The sequence below is a fragment of the Microcebus murinus genome, chromosome 4 (assembly GCF_040939455.1).
Source record: "Microcebus murinus isolate Inina chromosome 4, M.murinus_Inina_mat1.0, whole genome shotgun sequence".
Lineage (NCBI taxonomy): Eukaryota > Metazoa > Chordata > Mammalia > Primates > Cheirogaleidae > Microcebus > Microcebus murinus.
In genome coordinates this window covers 98,199,861-98,218,245 of record NC_134107.1, presented here as the reverse complement: position 1 = coordinate 98,218,245, position 18,385 = coordinate 98,199,861, and the positions used below count along the sequence as shown (strand labels likewise).

General features: G+C 56.7%; 1 protein-coding gene across 2 annotated transcripts in view; it reads left to right on the top strand.

The window, feature by feature from the left end:
* The window catches only part of NECTIN1 (nectin cell adhesion molecule 1), an 85,808-nt gene that overhangs the window by 40,009 nt on the left and 27,414 nt on the right, over positions 1-18,385 (top strand). For both annotated transcript variants that reach the window (XM_076002586.1, XM_020286747.2), the window contains exons 2-5: positions 7,976-8,326; positions 8,901-9,203; positions 9,504-9,621; positions 11,084-11,235. In XM_076002586.1, coding sequence (XP_075858701.1) covers positions 7,976-8,326; positions 8,901-9,203; positions 9,504-9,621; positions 11,084-11,235 — 924 coding nt within the window. The remainder of the gene's footprint in view (positions 1-7,975; positions 8,327-8,900; positions 9,204-9,503; positions 9,622-11,083; positions 11,236-18,385) is intronic.

Genomic DNA, 18,385 nt, shown 5'->3' with positions numbered 1-18,385 from the left:
TTAGAGCCAGGTGGTCCCAGGTCTGCCAGGCCTCAAAAGGCCAGGACAGCAGTTCCCCCAGCTGTGGTGGGAGGGTGTGCATCTGGGGAACCAGCAAACACAAACAGGGCTAAGATCTCAGGAGCAGGGCCTCAGGGCTGCAGCTTGCTTGGGTGAGAAAAATGTTTGTCACCTTATGGTCTGGCGTGAGGAAGGAAGAGGGGGCTGGGTGCTAGGAACCAGGGCAGAGGAGAGAGGAAAGGAATCAGGACGTGGCAGCTGGGAGGCAAGCAGAGGATATGGGGCTGCAGTGGGCAACAGGTCGGGCTGACCTGCACCCTGCTAGGGTATAACATCCTGCTCTCAGTTGAGGAAGGACCAGATTCGGATCCTGACCTGCTTCCCTTCCACATAGGTGCGAGGCCTCCCCTTCCATCTCTGCCCCTCAGCTGGTATGACCAGGAAGCTGCAGTCAGACCTGAGATATGGCTAAGCCTGCCCCAGGCCCTCAGCTGGCTCTGGGCCTCTCCACCAACCACTCGGGCTCCTGTGCTTCTCGTATGCCAGGCATTGGGTTGGTGGGAGTCCTGGCCTTCCCTGTGTTGCAGGGGGGACGAATGATATGACAGATGCATGCTCAGGTACAGGGCCCTCAGGGTGCAGGGATGCCCAACCCATGACAGTGGAAGGGAGAGGAATTCAGAAGCCACTTAGGAGCTAGCATCAGCTGGACTTGGTGATTACTTGGCTGGAGAAGAGCCCCATGTGCCCCAGCTTTGCCACGGTGTGGCCTGGGTTCTCCTGGCATTCCGCTTAATCTGGGAGGTCTTCCTGGAGGAGCTGGGCAGCATACAGGTGCAGAGCAGCCACTTGGTAGCCAGGTTCCCAGAGGATGATCAGGGACGGTGCAGACTTAGGACAGAGAGAGCTGGGCAGGTCATGTCCAAAGTACAGTCATCCTCCGGGGTCACCAGGGTCAACACACCCACTTTACAGACAAGGAAAGTGGCCATACCAAAGGCCATACAGGGGAACAGTGACCAAGTAGTGGGGACCAGAGCCACCTCTGCCAATTCCCAGCAGGTACCCTTTCTCTCCACCACCTGGACCTGCAGGACCGAGTACATGTACAGGTACAGGGGACTGAGAAGTGACGCCTTGAGGGCTAGAGATGGAGGGGACAGGGCGGGCAGAGAGTCTCCATGTTCCTGAGCACCCTGGTGGAGTCAGGGGCTGGCTGAGGACCGGCCCTGCCCTGGCCCTGGGGGTGGGGCCAGCAGCGTGAAACAGCCTGTAGGAGAGCAGCCCAGGTGTCCTCAGACACCTGCTTCTCAGTGGGAGAAGGCAAAACTCAGCTCCCTGATTCATCCCTGTCCCCCAACCTGTCCTGCTAGGTTTCAGAGAGAGATGGGACTTGCCAGAGCACCCCCATCGCTGCCGCTACCCCGGGGTTTCTGCACTGCCAAGAGAGCAGAGCAGGGCTGGCCTGGCCTGTCTGGACGGGGCTCCTGCCTCGGCTCCCTCTCTCGGGGCTTTTCCCAGGCTGCCGCGCCCCCTCCTCTCCCACGCACTGCGCTCACCCGCCCAAGGCGCCGGCGCCAGCCCCACAGCTGGTCATTAACCCGCTCTGTGTGGGGAGTGGGGGCACATCAGACAGGAGGAAAACATCTGCAGTTTCTGTGACCCCAGAGGAGGGGCGGAGGCGCCTGCCTTGGACGGTAGCAATTAGCCCCTGGCTGTGGGCTCCTGGGATGTTATCACCACTGCCGATAGGGGGTGTGGAGGGCCCGAAGGCCCCAAGACACCTGGAACAGTCCTAGCAGGCACTGCCCCAGAGGGAATCTCCCAGGCCAAAGTCTCTGCCCTAATGGAGGCCGGGGATGGAAGCAGAGATGCTGGGCGGCTTGGGTCCAGACTGGCCCTCGTGCCTTCATGCTGTGCCCAGCCCTGGGGAGGGGCCGCTAGGCTGCTGGGACAGGAACCGGCTCCGCTGGGTCTGCTTCTGCTTCCTCACTGAGCCCACTGGCCTGGGGCACGCTGGACCCGTGCTGGGTGTAGAGGGCGTCTGGAGGCAGGGACACAGCCTGGGCACTGGGGAGCTCCCAGGCTAATGTAGAACTGTGCCCGGGGCATAGACAAGAGCCCGGACAAGTTCAGAGGACTTCAGTGAGAAGTCCATGTGGGTTTTGCTGGCAGAGTGATCAGGTCCAGATGATGCTGATTGGCAAAACCTTCTGAGGGGGGGACCCTAGAAAGGGGATTCCTTCCTGATTTCACTCTCCTCTTGGCCAGCTCTCTCCCAGGTGGGGCTGCCAGCCCTGGGAGTTGACATCTGGGGAAGTGGCTGCGCTGGGAGGAGGGGGCCTGTAACCTTTAGGTCACTGTGCTGACTCAGCAGGGTTTCAGCTGGAGGCCCTACCCCTCCCCAGTGAGTGAGTCATTCCCGCTTACTACTTAGCTGGCTTCTCACTGGACATCCTGTTCCCCTTTGCCAGTTCCTGGGGGTGGGAGGGGAGCATCCCTGGAGAGCCCTAGAGGTGGATCCCAAAGGACATTGATTTCCCAGAGACCCTTATGAGGAGATCCCATGGCCCCCCACCCACATGTGTGTGTGCACACATGCACGTGCACACGCGTGCACAGACTCCCTCTCTCTAAGGTGCTGCCACTTTGCTCCAGGCCAGGCCTGCCACCCCTGCCCACCCACCTGAGGGCGCCTAGCAGAGCCTCAGGACAGGAGGGGCTAGAGAGGGCTGGTCCACGCCAGGAAGTCCCGACCCGCCCTTGTCTCACCTAGGCACCCCTCTTTCACCCACCCACCTGGGCCCAGTTCCTGCACTCTTGGCTAGGATGAGAGGGGTCTGGGGTTTAAAAGGGCAATAAGAGAAACCACTGAAAGTGGGTACGAGGGGAGCAGAGCATGCCACACCCACCGCGTGGGAACCTGTGGCACCGGCCTACAGATTAGCTCCATGGCAGGCAGGCCTTGGGGAGCAGGTTTGTCTGCCGCAACTGAGGAGCCTTTGTGTTTTGTTGCTGAGCTCGGGCTTTTGGACGTCTACGTCTCGCGGGGCCGGCCCAATGCCTGCTGTGCTGGCTCAGCACTTCTGGGAAGCTGGGCGGCCTGAACTGCCCAACCTGAGCTCTAGTGGGGAAACCGAGGTGCTTGAGCACAAACCCCAGGGCCTGGGTCCCAGGGCGCGGAGCTCGTAGGGTGGTCAGGGAGCATACAGGCAGTGCTTGAGGTCTGGAAACAGGGACTCATGCTTTGGTATCCCAGGGTTGCAGGAACTCCTCCGCTGAGAGCACAAGTCCCCATGGTTGGCCCCACCCTCCCTCCCTCCCCACCTGGGCTCCTCAGAGTCCCTGTTTCTGACCCATCAGCTGACACCCAGTTGCTGGACTTCAGGGTGGCCTGCAGGCACAATGGCCATTGTATTGTAACCAGTGTTTGCGCCATTTCTTGCAAGGGCTGATGGAGGTACTGAGGTTGCATTCTGGGAGGGGCACCACCCAGAACGAGGCCCCAGGGAGTTAGATTGAGCCAGAGTCTGTTTTTGTGGCAGGGTGGGAAGAGAATTGGGCTGGGTGCTGCTTATTTTGTGTCCCTGGGCAAGTGACCCAACCCCTCTGGACTTTGTAAATGATGGATTGCATGGTCCATTGAGCTCCAGTATGCTACCACTTTAGTGGTCCCAGTTCCCACATCTGGGCCAGCCTCTGCTTCTTGTGCAATAAGGAACCTTTGGGGACGGAGAAAGAGTGCATTCTGTGGACCAGCCCTAACTGCTTGGGGAATGAGAGTCAGCAGGGAACTCACCAAGCCCTGGTGTGACATGGGTGACTTAACCCAAAGCCAAGCCTGCCCCTTTCCTCTCCTATAGGGGCTTACGATATGTTGGGAGACGGGACAGACTAGACACATCTGCCAGGAAGCAGAGAACAAAGGGGTGCAGATTAATGCTATATGCTCTTGGGATATGAAGAGAGGTGTCAGCTGAGTAGGAAAGGCTGGGAGTCACAAGGGCATCCTGGAAGAGGGACCCAGTAGTACCCAGTGCAGTGCCCAGTGTGGGGTAGGTGCTCAATAAGTGTTTGTTGAATGGAGTCCGAGGGAGGGAGGCCTACTGCCTCACAGATGAAAGATGATGGTGGCGGTGGTGATGGTGATGATGATGACACCTAACATTTATTGGGCATTTAATTTGTGCTAAGTGCTGCTTTCTAAGCTTGCCATGTAGTCCCCTCGCTTAATCCTTACAACAATGCCATAGGACAGATATTAACTATTAAAATCCCCATTTTGCAGATGTGCAACCTCATTGCAAGCTGAGCCTCAGAGAGGTTAAGTCATTTGCCCAAGGCCAGACAGCAGGTGGAATGCAAACCCACACTGCCCGGCTTTTAACAGCCCCACAGAACTGCCCCTGAGTGAGTGGTGAGGGAACAGCCCTTCAGAGGGTGGGAGTGGGCAGCATGTTTTCAGGTTGACAGGGCTGGAGTATTTGGTGGAGAAGCCTAGACAGGCCAAGAGAGGAGCTGCACAGTCCCCAGCTTCCATGCCCCTCTTCCTGCCCCCGGAGCAGGCTCCTCAATCTCGGAGTCCTCCCCATACAGCAGCCCTCCTCCCAGTGCTGAGCCCTGCTCCCCTTCACTTAGGCATTTTGACCTTGCCTGCCAGAGTCCCTGGGGGTCTGGCCAATCTAAAGAACAAGGGACATGCTGCCCCACACTGAATCCTTGGACCAAGACAGGCAGCCCCGAGCCAGAAGCTGGGGTCCCAGGTCCCTAAGTCTGGAGTGGGGAAGAGGAGGTGAGTAGGGGGAGTATTTAGGCTTTGCCAACCTTCTAGCCCCACCCAACTCTAGAACTCTGGGATTCCCACCCTCAGTAACCCCAAACCCCATACTCCAAGGGCTCCCTGTGCCCACCCAGGGCCACCTCTCTTGGCCCTGCTAACAGTCAGCTGTGGCAAGAGGCGAAGAGCAGAAGTGAGTCTGTCCCTGTGCCTTAGAGATCCTCCCTGCCCCACCCTCCCCCCTCCCATCACTGGGCAAAACAGCAAGGGCCAGAAGCACCCACTCTGTGCCCAGGGAGAGGGAACGCAGGAAATTTCTTCACTTCCCTGCCAAGAGGTTGCTGATGGGAGAGCCACAGTGGAGAGATAACAGCCACCTCCACCCCAAAGTAGACCAGGGGTTGGGGACGCCTGCTGCCCGGAGAGGCATTGGTAGATGCAAGGGGGCCCCTGGGGTGCCTGGACCCCTCACAGCACCCACTCACTCCACACCCGGGCCACTAGCAGCGATCTCGCCTCCTGGCATTGACACACTCTGAAAGGTGAGGTCACTGCTGAAGGCGCAGCAGATGAACATGAGCCTGTGCGCCAGGGGCTACACCCTGCCCGTCCCCACACCTGCAGGCCAATGAGAGGAGCAGGGTTGCAGGGCTTGGTGGGCCATGTCCCTCTGCAGGCCCACCAAGCCTGGCGCCAATCCCAAGATGGCTTCTGGTGCCCACACCCCTCCCCCCACTCCCACCTGTGGCCCAAGCCCTCCCAACTGGCTTTTCCTGTTCCTAGCTTTGTGTGGCGTAAGAGCTCCAATTATGCCCGCATTATCTCAGCTGCTGGGCAGTCTCCAACGGGCTGGGGGAAGGGCAGGGAGCACCCAGTTATCCTGCTGGGGAGAGCCCGGGGCTGAGCTGCATGCAGGCAGCCACTCAGTGAGAGTGTGGGGTGTCTGGCCCACTGACCTCACCACTGGACTTTTCCCTGGGTGTGGCCACCACTGGGCTGGGCAGCCATCAGACAGTTAGGGCCAGAGGGACCACTGAGATCGGGGAGTCCAGCCTGCTCCTTTACAGAGGAGGAAAACAGGCCCCAGAATGGGAAGTGGCTGGCCAGGTCCCACTGTGCTGATGCGGCTGGATGCTTCTCCCATCAAACTCCTGCCATCCCACGGTGCCCCTGCCCCAGGCAGCACCGGCTCCAGAGCACCCCACAGACTGGCCGAGGGGACGGCCAGTAGGGTGCAGGAGGAGACAGTCCCATTGGGCCTAGGAGGGCTGTAGGGGAGGGACATGTCAGGGCATGGGAGCACCACTGGCTTGGTGGGGCCAAAGATAGATTTATTCGGTGAGCATTTCTTGAGTACCTACTGTGTGCTAAGCATCGGGGATACCTCAGTGACCTAGAGAGACCTGGCCTGTGTCCTCCCAAGGGGAGGAGGGGGGGCAACTCATTTGACCAACCATGGGAGCCCCCCGAGGGACCTGTGCTGCCCCCGTATCTCCATCATGCAGAGGGGACAAGTGTAAGCCCCAATTCCCACTCTTGGGTCCCAAACCCCCTTGGGGGGACCATTTAGGCCATCCCCCATGCCTTGAGCCAGTTCGGGGCCTGGCATCATTGATATTATTGACAGTGCTCAATAAATTGGGTGAAGTAAGGATACAAGGATGAGATGTGTGCTAATGACAACAAGGACACAGCTTGTGGGAAGTTGGCAAGGCTCGAGAGAGCTGGAGGGCAGAGCCTAGTGACCGGGACGGCTACCCCAAGGGAAGGGAGCCAAGCCAAGTTCAGGGGTAAGGAAGCTGAAATAGGAGACATTCTAGATGGGAGGAAACAGTCTGTGGGGAGACCACCAATCACTCCTTCTTGCAAATCTCTACTCTCTTGGCTGCAATTGCAATTTGTCTGGCAACAAATATTTACCAGCACCTACTATGTGTCAGCTGCTGGGCTGGACACTGGGGAGCCAGAGGTGGAAGAGACACAGACCCTGCCTGGAGGAGTTCAGAGTCTGGTGGAGGAGTCACATGTGTCAACCACCACATTCCAAGACAGGAAAGAGCTGTGCTAGAGGTCACCGGAGTGGTTAGCTCAGGCTGGGAGGATCAGGAAAGCTACCCAAGGAGGTGGCCTTGGTGGCTGACCACAGGTGGGGAAGGAGAAGGGCCATCTAGGTTGAGGGACCTGCCTGAGCAAGAGTCTGGAATGTGACATGGATAGGCTCTGTACCCGTGGCCGGCGGGACTGAATTGCTCACTGACATGCCCCAGATGTTGATAATAGATCCTGCAATCTAGTCACTCAGCAAATCATGGCTGAATAAATGGGAGAAGGGAGGGACGGAAACACGGGAACGTGGCATATTCAGAGGACGGGCCCAGTCTGGTGTGGTTGGAAAGCACGGCTGATGGAGATATGTCTGCAAAAGGCAAGGACGTCGAATGCCACGTTAAGATATCTATGCAGTGCCTACTTCCCTCTGCCTGACTGGGGAGGAGGGGCTGACCCAGCACACCCCAGGGGACAGGGACCCAGCTGCAAGGGAGCGGACGGCGGGGGTGGCCCTAATGCTGGCCACTGTGGGCCCTCACGCTCACCCAGAGCTTCCTGCCTCCTGACGCACTTTCTCGCCCATCATGCCACTTGGTTCCCCTGGCAACCCTGTGAGGCAGAGAGGACTGAATTATCCACCCCATTTACCAGATGAGGGAACCGAGGCCCAGCAAGGTGAAGCGCTCGCGGCTCCTAGGTGGGGGCTCCACCTGGAAAGCAACACATTCGACCCTCATCAAAAATGAGGGTGTGGACACATATTTACTATCACAGAGCGATACTGATAATATGTTACTAAGTGAAAAAGCAGCTTATGGAACAATATCTGATCTTGTAAAAAAAAAAAATAGATGGCTATATGGATATACATACATACAGAAAAAAAAGCGAAAGAAGATAGAACCCTCAAGATTGTCCTTCACGATCCTTCAAGATTATCCTGAGTGACAGGATCATGGGATGTTGTCATTTTCTTCTCAATATTTTTCAGTATTGCCCAGTGTGTTTATAACAAGTAATTAATATTTTTATAATCAGAGTAAAAAGAATAATAACTGCTATAAAACACAAGACCAGAGTGCAGGGAATTGTGTGGGTGGCGAGGGAGCTGTGCCTGCCACTGACCACTTCCTTCTCTCCCTCGGCCAGGCGCCCATGCCCAGGTGGTCCAGGTGAATGACTCCATGTATGGCTTCATCGGCACGGACGTGGTGCTGCACTGCAGCTTTGCCAACCCGCTGCCCAGTGTGAAGATCACCCAGGTCACGTGGCAGAAGGCCACCAATGGCACCAAGCAGAACGTGGCCATCTACAACCCCGCCATGGGCGTCTCGGTGCTGGCTCCCTACCGCGAGCGCGTGGAATTCCTGCGGCCCTCCTTCACCGACGGCACCATCCGCCTCTCCCACCTGGAGCTGGAGGATGAGGGTGTCTACATCTGCGAGTTTGCCACCTTCCCCACGGGCAACCGTGAGAGCCAACTCAATCTCACCGTGATGGGTAAGCTGGCCTGGGCCTCAGCCCCATCCCTGCCTGTCCAGACCTGGGGGGTTGGCCATCCTCAGTGTGCCCCAGTGGCCCCAGACACCCTCCTTGAGTGGGCATGCTCCCACCGCTCCAGGCGTGGTGCTCCAAGTCCCTTCTGGCCAGGCTGCCCCACAGTTCACTGGGGATGGGGGGTGGGGACCTTAGCTCTAGACACAGTGGAAGGTCAGTATTCAGGTTGGAGCCCCACCATGGGCGCTTTGGGGGTGGCCAGGAAGCAGCAAAAGCATCAGTCACTGTGGTAAGGAAAGGAGCCACTTAAGCGGCTTGGCTGGAACACGCTAAGACTCCAAGAAGGCCCAAGCTTGATGGAGGGGGATCTAAGCTGTAGAGCAGGGAGGACATACATTAGACAGGAAGGACTTCCTGCAAGAAGTTCTAGGAGTGGCTTTGGTGAAGCACAGCTGAGAGGCAGGGGTGGCCAAGGCGACCTGAAGACGTGGCCTGGCGGGCGCCACACCCTCCTGGGCCTGCGCATCTTTGGCGAGGCAGCAGAGCTGGTCCCATCGCGCTCTCTGGTTCCCTGCAGCCAAACCCACCAACTGGATAGAGGGCACCCAGGCAGTGCTCCGAGCCAAGAAGGGGCAGGACAGCAAGGTCCTGGTGGCCACCTGCACCTCGGCCAATGGCAAGCCTCCCAGCGTGGTGTCCTGGGAAACACGGCTGAAGGGCGAGGCCGAGTACCAGGAGATCCGGAACCCCAATGGCACCGTGACGGTCATCAGCCGTTACCGCCTGGTGCCCAGCAGGGAGGCGCACCAGCAGTCCCTGGCCTGCATCGTCAACTACCACACGGACCGCTTCAAGGAGAGCCTCACCCTCAACGTGCAGTGTGAGCCGGGGCGGGCACCGGGCCCCTGGGCTGGGCGCCGCTAGCCCTCTCCCCCAACCTCACCGCTCCCCTCCTCTGCCTCTCCTCCCCCTCCTCCCCTGCTCTCCTTTCTCTCCTCCTTCCCCATGCCCTTCCTGTTTCTGCGCTGGGGTTCTGTGGTTTCCACCCTCCCTCTCACGCTTCCCTCCCTTCCAGATGTTTCCATGTCGCTGCTCCTTCCATTCCTTCCTGTCTGAGGCTCCCTCACCCCAAATCCTACTCTCCTGACCACACCCTCTTTGAACATCCCTTGCCCCACAGATGAGCCCGAGGTGACCATTGAGGGGTTTGATGGCAACTGGTACCTGCAGCGGATGGACGTGAAGCTCACGTGCAAAGCTGATGCCAACCCCCCAGCCACTGAGTACCGCTGGACCACGTGAGTGCGGTGGGGCTGGCGGGGCTGGCTGGTCATGCGGGAGATACCACAGCGGGCCACCCCCACCACCACCACCACCTCTAGGAGCCGTAGGTGGAGAAGAAATTAGGATCTGGTCTCAGGTTTCCCAGTGAGAAGTGGTACATGAGAGAACACACACACACACACACACAGTGTTTGAGAGTGTCAGAGTCAGTGGGACACACCATTCTGCCTGAGGGGGCTTCCCCTGTGATCTGCTTCCCTTCCTCTCCCTAATAAAGAGTTTTGTCATTTTCCTTTGGTGATTCAGCCTGAGTCACTCCCACCCCAACCCCCAGTATTTATTTTTATCGAGGTGTCCCCAGGGAAGCCAGTGTTCTGGAGCATCCCAGATCTTTCTTTGTTCCTGTTCCTTCTCTCCAGCACCCCCGGATTCTCAGGGAGAGGCAGCAGTCAGCCCAGAACGCCTGTGCTCGTGGGGTGCCGCTCCACAGCCCCATTCTTGGCCACATGGTCTTTGGGCCTGGCCCTCGGGGGGCCCTGTCTACCCCCCACGCCCGCCCCCAACAACTGGCTCTGCTGGCCTGAGCCAAGGCTCTTCCCAGAGAAGAGCTGGATGGACAGAAAGACAGGGGCAGGGGGCATGGAGAAGACGGTTGATATGGGTGGCCAGAAAACGGCTGCCCAGGGGACTCTGCCCTTTTTCTAGGAAGCAGAGGGCACTGGCAGGGCTGAGCTCTTGTTCTCCACTTCTTGGAACAAAAAATGCTCCTCAAGGTGCAAGTGGGCAGAGCCTGCTTGCCCAGTTCAGCTCTTTGGACCGAAGAGCTGCCGGGTTCGACAGTCATTGCTTTGTGGCATCTGGAATCAGGAGGAAGGAAAAAGGTCCCCTGTCCTCGGCAAACTCCCAGGATGCTCCCCACATGCAAAAGTACTGTGACATTCCCAGCAAGAACGTGGATAGTGAAACGGAACACAACAATCCCCGTCTCATTACTGAGCGGCTTGTTAAAATACAAATCCCCAGCCTTCATCCCAGAGCTTCTGCTTCAGGGGATCTGGGGTCAGAACCCAGGCATCTGTATTGTTAACCAGCTACCCAGGAGGCCAAAGACCCACAGTCAGGAGCCATGACTAGTGAGTAGAAAGAGCACTGCACCAGGAGTCCAGAGAGCTGGCAAGAGCTCCCACACTGCTCCTGACTAGCTGCGTGTCCTTGGCCTTGAACCTCAGGTTTTATCTATTAAATGGGACCAGTACCTACCTCCTGCCTTTATTTCAGTGCTATGAACATCAGACATGAAAAGCTGAATAATATAAAACTGTCAAATGCAAGAGATTATTATTTTTTTTCCTACTTCCAAGACAGAGCCTATCACTTGAACTCAGCAACAGGGCTGGTGGGCTTGGAGCCAAGTGGGTGACACAGGGACAGCTTCCTGGGGCTGGAGAGTCGTAACCCTGTGCTGTCTCCCTGTAGGCTGAATGGCTCTCTCCCCAAGGGCGTGGAGGCCCAGAACAGAACCCTCTTCTTCAAGGGACCCATCAACTATAGCCTGGCAGGCACCTACATCTGTGAGGCCACCAACCCCATCGGCACCCGCTCGGGCCAGGTGGAGGTCAATATCACAGGTAGGAAGCTACTCCCTCCCCTGCCTGTCCCCACCGTGGGTTCCTCCACTTCCCACGTCCCCCACCTCTGGGTTGTGTCACTGCAGGAAGTGTGTCTTCTTTTCCTGCTTCTCTGGTTCTCCCTTGAGCTCTGGCCACTGGTCTTGCTTTGCTTTTCTCTCTTCTTCATTTAAGGCTGTTTGGGAGACAGTCAGGGTGACCCCCAATCAGACAGGGACAGGAAGGAGGCTCCAGAAGGGAAGGGGGGAAGTGCTGTCTACAGTAATGCTCTTTTGGGGGGCAGAGCCTTCCCTTGGATTTGCCAATAGAACGCTCCATGGGATGCTGGCCCGGTGGGGATGAGTTTGCAGGTGGAGCCTGTCTCCTCTAAGCTCCGTGCCTGCACGTAAGGAAACCTGCATGATTTGACTGGGCTCAAGCAGGGAGACTGGCAAGAAAGCAGGGAGATAGCCCAAAGCCACGATGGTACGTGTGCCCTGCACCTGAATTGCTGTTTTCTCTGCATCTTTCTCTCCGTCAACTCAGCTGAGGGGGCTCAGCCACCTCACATCTCAGGGCAAAGGGGGAACAGGACTAGGATGTTCCAGGGAGAGACTTCACATGGGCTGGATGTCAGACAGCTGTGACCCTGGACAAGCCCTCATCTGTAAAATGGGATCATATGGCCTGCTTGGAAGGGCTGTTATCAGAATTACACATAATGCAGGGCAAGTACCTAGCCCAGGTCAGTCCATCAATCAGTGGCCAGTGCTCTGTGATTATTGCCCTGACCGCCATCATTATCATTATTAATGGGAGCATCAAAACAAGTCAATAGAGGGGTAAATTGTCATCACAAGTTCACACGAGGAAGTGTCTTTAACATTGTACCTGAGCTGGAACAGGAAATGGCTAGAAGAGAACACAGCCATGTCACGCTGCTGCCAAGATGGACAGGAAGTGACATGCACAGGAGGTGACCTCAGGGATATAGAAAACTGGGCAGCAGTTACTGGGCTCCCGACACAGACTTGGGCCAGCCCTGAGGATTCACTAGCCCTGAGCCGGTGTCTCAGGAGTGGGAGACCTCACTTGTGTGCACATTCAAGGCCCAGCTGCAGAAGGAGCAGCCTGACGCCGTCCAGGGGCTGTACCTGCCTGTCCTCAGGGCTGATCCATCACCTCTCCCAAATGGGGGCGGGTGGGCAGAGCCACTGTTTTCTCCAACCCCCTGCCCTTGTGTCTAAGACTGGTTACAGGAATAGGAGCCTGGGGGAAACTGAGGCAGCCCCTCCCTCAGGCTAGGGTTAGGGGCTCCCATAGGTTGGCAGGTGGAAGGGAGGGCCAGAGTCACACGTGTCTCCCCACCTGGAGAAAGTCTGAGCGAAGCTCGGTAAGAGCCTTTGGTTGCTGGAGCCCCAATCCCAGGGCAGTGGGGGCAGCCGAGGGGGAGGTGGGGGGGGGAGGGTCCTCATGAGGAGTGGGACCACTCCTCATGAGGAAGGAGTGTCATATGAGGGACAGACTTGGCCTGAGTGTGTTCACATACTGGCTTTTCTTAGCTGTGTGTCCTTGAGCAAGTTCTCACCTTGCTGAGCCTCAGCTTCCTAATCTCCGATAGGGAGATAATCATACTTATCTCAGGCTTTCATGGTGATACCTTCCCCGATGGTGGGCTAGATAGAGGGTGGGTGGGCCTGGCCACCCAGGGTTCCAGCTGGAAGAGAGACACAACATGCCTCTTGCTGACAGCCCAGTTAGGCAGGAGCCAGGGGAGCTGTTAGCCTGTCCCTCCCTGGGAAGCGTCTCAGCCCCCTCAGTGACCTGGGCCTTTTCAGGGCTGTTTGTTCTTGTGCTCTCGCGCAATTTCCGAGCAGCAGCCAACCTCACCACTCTTCATCCCGCATCGGCCAGTGCCTGCCGCATTCTCTAGGGGACCCACCCCGAAGGGCACACCCGTGCCCCGTGCTCCAAGCCCCGCTGGTCCGGAGGGAATGCATGAGCGAGAGGGATAAGTGGAAATTTAATTTTTCATTCTGGCCACTCGTTCAGGTAATAGCTTTGCCCTGGGCTCATCTGGAGAGGGAAATGAGGAGCGGCTGGGGCAGGGCAGAAGTTGAGCAGCAGAGGGTGTGCCAGCGACACACGAGTGTGCAGGGCATGCACGTGCCGAGCCATTGCATACCTGTGCACACACTTTGGCACAGGCTTCTCGGGGCCCCAGATCACAGAGGAGGGGGCTCTGAGTGGCTGCTGCAAGAGGAGGGATCGTGCAGCAGTGGCGTGTGTGGTGCCCAGGCAGGGAGGCACGGGGAAGGAAGACGCAGAGCCCAGTGGGCACGAGTGGAAGGAGTGAGGCCTTCTCTCTGCTGGCCATGGGAGCTCTGAAGGACTCTCAGCAGGAAAGCAGCGTGGTGAGGCATGTGGGGTAGCCTGAACATCCGGGAGGGTTTAGCATCCGGGATGGCACGGGGGCACCAGTTAGCAGCTGTCACTGTGAGTGATTCCCTAGCAGGAAGCAGCAGGCCCAGGCTGTGGCTGTGGGGATAGGAGAACTGAGGAGATGACCGGAACAGAATTGGTGTATGTATTTCCGTGGGCCCAGGACGCTCACAGAAGCTCATTTCAGAGGTCCTTACACTGAGGAACAATGGCATGGGGTTGGCCCAGTAGCCACAAAACACGCCAGTGGAGCTCCCCTCCCTTCTCCTCTGGGTGTAACATGAAGGGTGGGGAGGGGGGCCCAGGGTGTGGCCTTGATCAGAATAAAGAGACCAAATGAGGCACCATCTTCCCTTGGGGGTGTCAGGAGGAGAGAACCCAGTCCTCTCTGATCGAGACCCAGCCTCTTGCCATTCCCAAGAGCAGGGCAAGGAAGCCACTAGGGCATAGGATGTCTGTCCCAGCTCCCATTTCCAGTGAAGCCCGGGCTTATCCCTTGGGGGTGAAGGTAGCAGTCTGTCCAGCAAGCCTGGGGTTCTTAGACCGAGGGTAGTAGGCCCTGAAGGTCAGCGTCCATCTGCAAGGGAGGGGGTGTGAGCTGTGGGAGTGCATGCCCAGGCCTGAGTACGGGCATGTGCCTCTGTGCGCATGTAGACCTGAGCCAGTGTGAGCAGGCAGGCGGCCGTCTGCATGCTGAGTGTGCAAATGGGAGCGTGGCGGTGCTGTGGGCAAACGTGCTTTTCTCCAAGCCAGCGAATGGCAGTGTGGTCCGGAGGTCTGAGAACGCAGCTGCGTCCGTGCCTCTGGGGGGATTCGGTTCTCCTCCAGCTTGTGGAGGCCCTGCCGGATGGTCTGACACGATGCACAGCTGCTGCAGCTGCAGGAGGACAGAAGGGCTTCCCAGAGTTTGACCTCAGGCCTTCCCACTCTCCCTGCGGCCGCTGCACTGCATGCTGGGAAATGTAGTTCTTGCAGCTTCTCAGCCTCATTTGGTGCCGAAACACTTCCTGCCTGAGAAAGCACCAAACATTCTCTTTGACCCCATCCAGATCCTAGATGCAGGCTGCAGACCCTCACCCTTCACTCCACCTCAGACCCATCTGAAGCCCCCACACCAGCCCCCCACCTCAGTCAGGGAACCAGGGTCCCAAAGGAATGCAGAGTCCTCACCGTCCCACTGTCGTGGCCAGCCCAGGACGCCAGAGGGAGGCTGCAACCCTTCAGGACTGGGGCCAAGCTGCCCCCTCTCTAAGAGGATGTGGGGGAGGCCGGCTGGGCCCCCGCCAGTAAGCGAAAATGACCCCACTGCCCGGCTCTTCTCTGTCCTCCCAGCTGCGGCCCTCGAGGCTCAGGGCCTGGCACGGAGACAGGAGCGACTGGCTGAATGTGACAGCTGGAGGGATGGAGGGGGAGGGGCAGGCTCCACTCCACACCAGACAACCCCCTCTGCTCACAAATGAGTTAGGTCCCCCCACCTCCTCCTCTCTCCTGCCCCCTCGCCAGGCATCCTCGCTCTGAGGTCTGCCGTGCTGCACGGCCACCAAAGCCATTCTTCTGCCGCTGCTCAGGCCCGGCCCTGGGGTAGCCCAAATAACCAGGCTTCCCTTTGGTCCCAGAAGATCCCTGGGAAGAGTAAACCTCCTTAGGCTTTAGAAAACAAAGTTAAGCAGAGTGCCCGGAAGGGAAAGAAACCCGGTATAACCTGGCTCCAAGCCACTGCTCCACTCTTCCTACCCCCAACTCCAGGGAAACAGGGTCCCCTGTGTGCCCCATATCCCTGAATGCATGCTCCGCTTGGAGCAAGGCTCACTTCTAACATGCAGCCTTGCCATTGTAGATTTATTCTTTCATTCAACAACTATTTTTTTTTTAACTCTGGCCACATTCCAGGCAATGTAGGTGCTTAGGATACATCCATGAGCAAAACAGACAAGTCCCTGTCCTTGTGGAGCTTATGTTTTAGCACAGGAGGACAGACGACAGATAAAATGCATTTTAAAAATTGTGTAGTAAATTGGAAGATGAAATGGAGAGAAGAGCAGGGTAGAGAAATCTTCAGCGCTGGGGACTGGGTGGGGGGTGCTCTTGAGCCGCAGTGGGGTTTTTTGTTTTGTTTTGTTTACTTTTATGTATTTATTTTTCTTCTGAGCTGCAGTTTTAAATAGGGCAGTCAGAGAGGGATTCTATGAGAAGGTGATGTTTGAGCCAGGCCCCAGTGGAGGTGAAGGAGTGAACCGCAGGACCCCAGGGGAAGAGCCTTCCAGAGTGGGCACGGAACCTGTCTGTAGGAAAGCAGAGAGCAGTGGCGTCAGAGGTGGGTGGGCACAGGTGTCGCAGAGCATGTCAGGCTCTAGGGACAGCCCTTGGAGGCCTCTGAGCAAGAAGTGATGTGATGGGATTTACACTTTAACTGGATGTGTCTGGCTGCTGGGTTGAAAACAGTCAATAGAGGTAAATGGTGGAATCCGGAAAGCAGTTAGGCGGCTGTTGCAATAAATCCAGCTGAGAGATGCTGGTGTCTTGGATCAGGGTGGCAGTGATGGAGACAGTGAGAAGTGGTCGGGCTCTAGATGCATTTCGAATTATAGTTTACAAACTGGTTTGGGATACCAGCCATTCTTGTGAAGTTGATAACACAGTAAACACTACCATGCTGTGATTAGTGGGGTCCAAAGAATGCAACCTAGTTGAGGAACATATAGGAGAGCTTTGTTTTTCATTGGACCTCTGCTGTTGAAGAAAGCACAAAAGTAAAGAAGGTGGAACTTACATCCTAGACAGCTACAACATACTGAAATAAGGCAATCCCAAATTAGCATGAGGCTGCTGCTTCCTCAACCCCTGCCCTTATTCCTGCAGAACAGAAGAACTTTAGCCATTTGAAAACTGGCAGAAGGACCAGAGTCAACTGTGGTAAATCCTAATTTGCATTTATTTGCAATTTGTGCAGGCTTTACTATGGTACGTCAGTATGTGATTAATGGAATGGCATTAGCAATTGTTGAAACCAGAATGAGAGGTGCAGACCATTAGTCCATAGAAATTCTAAAGAGAAAAAGATCAGTGTGAGCCAGAGAAGAGAAGGCTGCCTGGAAAAGGGACTGAAGACCTGCAGCGAGCAGGAGGGGCATGGGAAGGCATTCCTGGTGGGATGAACAGCCTGAGCTCACAGGAAGGCAAGGGCAGCAAGGAAGGCAAACTGGCCAGGCCCAGGATAAAGTGGCATGACGGGAGCTTTGAAGGCCAGACTGCAGGACCCAACAGCCAGTAGGGGAGTCACAACTGGTCTTGGAGGAAGGTCATGGCCACACAGTGAAAATTAACTGGGTGACTGTGGATGGGGTGACTGAAGTGGTACAGAGACCAAACAAAGGTGGGAGGGTCCAGAATCTACTAAGACAGACACCTGATATAGGTGATAAGATATTGAATGGGAAGAGTCAACAAGATTTGACAGCAGACTTGGCCCAAGAGATGAAGAAGGAAGAATCAAAGATGAATGAGATTCTGAGCTGGAAAGGTGGACAGATGGTGGTGGTGGTGGAGGAATGGGGGGGGGGGATGTGTTAACTGGAGATTGTTTGGGAGGAAAGTCGCAAACAGAGTTGGCATAGACGGGTCTTGAGGTTACAGTGAGGATGTGCTACAGGACAGGTTTTCAGATGTATAACCGTAAATATTAGTTCTGTGAGAGGGTTCTTGGGGCAGAAGGGGTGGGATTCACACTCTGTCCATTGGGAAATGCTGCATCCTACATGTCCGTGTTCACAGGGGAAGGTGACTCTCAGGCTTTGTCCGAGCCAACATTTCCGAAGTGTTCAACCCTCCTATTTTTGCTGACCTTCTTCTGGTTTGAGGTTGCACGGGCCACAGTATGACAAATGCTGTGGCGATAACGCCCCAGAGTTGAGAGCTGTGTGCCTGAAATGGTTCTGAGAGCCAGCAGGGTGAGGGTAACTCATGACACCGGTCTGCAACTAGGAAAGAAAGCAGACAGTGAGGGCTGGAGGTTCAAGGACAGGGCCTTCCTCGAGACCAGCAGCGCGGCCAGAAACAGCACTCCCAGAGAAAGGCAAGGACCAAGGAATGCTTGTATTAGAAGCAAGGGAGACGTTTCCAGAAGAAAGGCAGGCCCCTCCACCTGGACACCTTCTCTACTCTCTTGGCCTCCCCAAGCTCAGCCTCCCCCAAGCAGCCTTCTCTAACCCCAGGCCACAGCGCTGCATCCCCTGCGCTCCCCAGCACTTCCCTGCCAGTTCCCTGGGTGACTGCGCTGCTGTCTCTGAGGGTGTCTTTTGGTTCCCAGGCAGGGCTGTGAGTCTCTTGCATGCTGCGAGTAGCAAGATAGATGCTCAGTACCTGCTTGCTGATTGGACGGGTGGATGAGGAGATGAAGGCAGGTGTAGAGCGGAGTATCATTCAGATCTGGGTGGGAACTGAAGCGGCAGCAGGCAGGCTGAAGGCGCAGAGGAAGCCAGGTCCCTCCCCACTGGGGCACCCCTTCTGGCGTGGCTCCCACCTCACTCGGAGCAGGTGTAGGGCCCTTTTAAGGGCAGTAAACAGATGGGACCTGGTGAGCCAGGAGAAGCTTGAGGTCCCAGGGAGACTGCTCTGGAGATAGGCATGGTGAGAACAAATATTTAGTAAATATTTATTGGGCAGCTACTCAGTGACCTGCACTGAGGACACAGTGGGGACAAGTGGGGCGCTGGGTCCTCGGTGGCTGTGC